General features: G+C 34.9%; 2 protein-coding genes across 2 annotated transcripts; one reads left to right on the top strand and one right to left on the bottom strand.

The window, feature by feature from the left end:
- The first annotated feature begins 29 nt into the window (after positions 1-29).
- On the top strand, positions 30-1,027 carry LOC108950670. Its single transcript, XM_018816712.1, has 3 exons — positions 30-143; positions 389-952; positions 1,007-1,027. The coding sequence occupies exons 1-3, from the start codon at positions 30-32 to the stop codon at positions 1,025-1,027; spliced, it is 699 nt and encodes a 232-aa protein (XP_018672257.1).
- LOC108950671 lies at positions 304-3,176 on the bottom strand. The gene is made up of 3 exons (XM_018816713.2): positions 2,338-3,176; positions 1,832-2,097; positions 304-1,773 (listed from the first exon to the last, which is right to left on the bottom strand). Exons 1-3 carry the CDS (start codon positions 2,576-2,578, stop codon positions 1,120-1,122), a joined length of 1,161 nt encoding a protein of 386 aa, XP_018672258.1. The 5' UTR covers positions 2,579-3,176; the 3' UTR covers positions 304-1,119.
- Between the last annotated feature and the right edge of the window lie 6 nt (positions 3,177-3,182).

The raw sequence follows: 3,182 nt of genomic DNA, 5'->3' as shown, positions 1-3,182 counted from the left end.
TGAATGTGAAGAAATATCAGTTATGGATTATGAGTCAAGCAGGTGCCGCTACTTTTGTAGATGCTGATTGTCAATGCACAATACTCACACAACCACAACAACTGAATTTTCTTCGTTTAGATTTATTAAAGCAAAATGATACTGCAATTCATTACTACACTGGATTTTCCAACTACAATCAGTTTCAATTTTTTTTTCGCTCACTTGGACCAGCTGCTGTCGATCTAAATTATAAACCCTTAAACCTGTCACCAGAAGAACAACTATTTATAACACTGTTTAATTACGACAAGCCAAAGAAAATAAAGAAATTGCCATCTTGTATAACATATCAGCCAATGTTGCATCAAAAATATTTTACACTTGGATAAATTTTATGTTTTTCCAGCTGCAAGAATTGAATACATGGCCTACAAAGGAAGTAGTTTTGAAACACATGCCAAAATCGTTCAGGGAGTCATTTCAAACCACCCGTGTGATTTTGGATGCTACTGAGATTGAAATCGAGAAACCAACAAATGTAAATTCTCAAAGCAGCACTTTTTCAACTTACAAAAACAAAAACACATTAAAATCAATGATTGGAATTACTCCAAATGGATTGGTATCGTTTGTGAGTCCGGCTTATGGTGGGTCTGTGAGCGATCGACAAATTATTGAGAATTGCAAAATTTATCAAAATGCACCAAATTTTTTTATACCAGGAGATAGCATTATGGCTGATAGAGGGATTTTAGTCCAGGATTTATTCGCACCATTTGATGTTTGTGTCAACACGCCGACAATGCTGAAGGGCAAGCACCAGTTGGATGCCACACAACGAGTACATGATCGAAGAGTTGCTTCCCACCGGATTCATGTTGAAAGACTGATTGGTCTTAGCAAGACTTATAAAATTCCTGGACACCCATTAAGCCCTCAGATGACTGCTATTGGATCGAGAATTATTTATGTTTGTTTTCAAATTTCAAATTTTAGACCATGTATTGTAAATAAAAACAATTAGAACAGTCTGGCTAAGAAGTAAGAATATCATTGGACTTCACTGTTAAACTGGTTAGTGGTTATAATATACTTTAGCTGCAATGAGTTGAGTTATTATTACTGTATTCAAAATATTTAATATTTTACACATAATTTATTGGAAACAAATGGTTTCCAATGTTCAATACAAAACATTTCAACTTTTTGCTTCAAAGAACGGTAAAAATAAACATCAAAAGGAATGACTTTAACTAACATATCTTTAAATGTGTAAACCACAAAGTAACATTTTTGTTTTTTCGTTATGCCAAGTTGAGCTTGAATTTGTGCAAAATATTTATGGTTTTTCTTCAATACAACACTGCCATTTTGATTTTCTAAAAATGAAAAGTTACTTCCTGGCACAATTGTCTGCTCTTTTCCACTAAAGGGACACTTTACTTCAAGAATGGAATCTTTTCCAATCAACCCATCTGGAGAAGCTCCAAAGTAAGGCTGATCAATATCGATGAACAATCCACATCTCTGCACTTGGATGTTAAATTTCTTTTCGAAGTCAGTTATAGCCACGGCTTCATACATTTTACCATGTAGCACAGGAGGCACAGTCAACGGCTTTGCATCCCACATCGACTCGCACAGTTTTACTATATTCCTTCTTTCAGTGATAGCAGCAATCTCTCCAAATCGTGAAGCAGTGAGGCGAAACCTACGGTGTTCATGCCATTCTTTACTTTCATGTTGCAGTCGAGTAATTTGCTCAATTTCTTTTGCTTGACTTTCACTGACCTGAAATAAAACTTAAATTATACATCACTATCTTTAAACAAATATATCAAACTTATACCTTCACTGCTCTATCCACAGAGTATTGTAGAAATGGTTTTTCCAAGTAATCATGATCTTTTTGAGCAGAGATTAGATCAGCTCCTCCAAACAAATAACGAAGAGTAATATTTGCTCCCGTTGAACCACAATAAGCAATAACTTCTTTGCGAACATGATTCTGATAAGTTTCTGGTACATTTCGATATTTTTCTGGTCTTGGATCTTCAAACATATACCCAGTGGTTTTTGCTAGCTTGGTGGTTTCCTCGATGGTCAATGGAGGCCCTGAAGATTTTTTTTTTTTTTCTTAAAAGACCCAACATAAAACTGTTTATAAATACAGTACAGATTTAAATTTACAATCCAATTTCGTCCACGATTATAAATCGTGACATGAGAAATAATACTGTATGGTTTTTAAACGATAGCTTACTTGTATATTTATTTACTTCGGGTATACATACTGAAACCATTTACTTTTCATTTAGAAACTGTAGTAAATAGTCATATTTTAAACACACAAACCTTGATGTTTTCGTTTGGGATGATGAAAACGTTGCAGTTGACTGGTACAGCTGTCTTCGATTAACAGTTCCCCCTTTTCTTTGGCAACAACTAAAAAGTAACACACAGCTGCAATGTGCTTACAGGTAGCATGTGGACCTTGGCCTGCTGGGCATTCACATGCACTGTTTAGCAATTCCCCCTTGGCATTTGCTTTTAATTTATAGCAGGTCACTTTCTTCTTCATTGAAGCCGAAACCATACCAGAAAAATAATATTGTCCATCTTTTATATATTTGCTACAAGCAATGATGCGACGACCTTCCAGCAATAGTTGACCTTTTTGAAGAGCTTTAATGTCATTGTTCAGTAAATGATCAATAGCACCTCGGTACACAAAGTACGCCTAAAGAACAAACACACATTACCTTTTAAATTTAATGAAATAAATATGCTTATCACATTAGTCAAAAAAATACTCAGTATATATTTTATTAATTGCAACCAATGCTTAGCTGTCCCTTTTCTTATAGCACTTTCCTGCTCATTTTAGTGGTCCTAGAGAATTTTTCAAACTTTGCCTCAACTGACTATGTATGTACTATTGCAGTTTGTCTTAAATGCCAAACAAAAGGTTTGGATTTATAGCTACCACCAGTATAAGCTACAATTAAGCTAAAATTGTGTAACCTGTACTACATATACTATATCACAGAATTCTGAACCTTAATAAAATTATTTGTGAAAGGCATAAGCCTGCTGCAACAATCAACAGTAACCGTCGCAAATATTTCCTTTGCTGGCCAATCTGGTATATCACCATCCTCTTCTGCCGCTGATATTCTTACACTACTCTGGCTGAAGTT

This window comes from Ciona intestinalis, unplaced genomic scaffold (genome assembly GCF_000224145.3).
Source record: "Ciona intestinalis unplaced genomic scaffold, KH HT000553.1, whole genome shotgun sequence".
NCBI lineage: Eukaryota > Metazoa > Chordata > Ascidiacea > Phlebobranchia > Cionidae > Ciona > Ciona intestinalis.
Note: the sequence above shows the minus strand (reverse complement) of the source record. Positions and strands in the feature narration are given on the sequence as shown.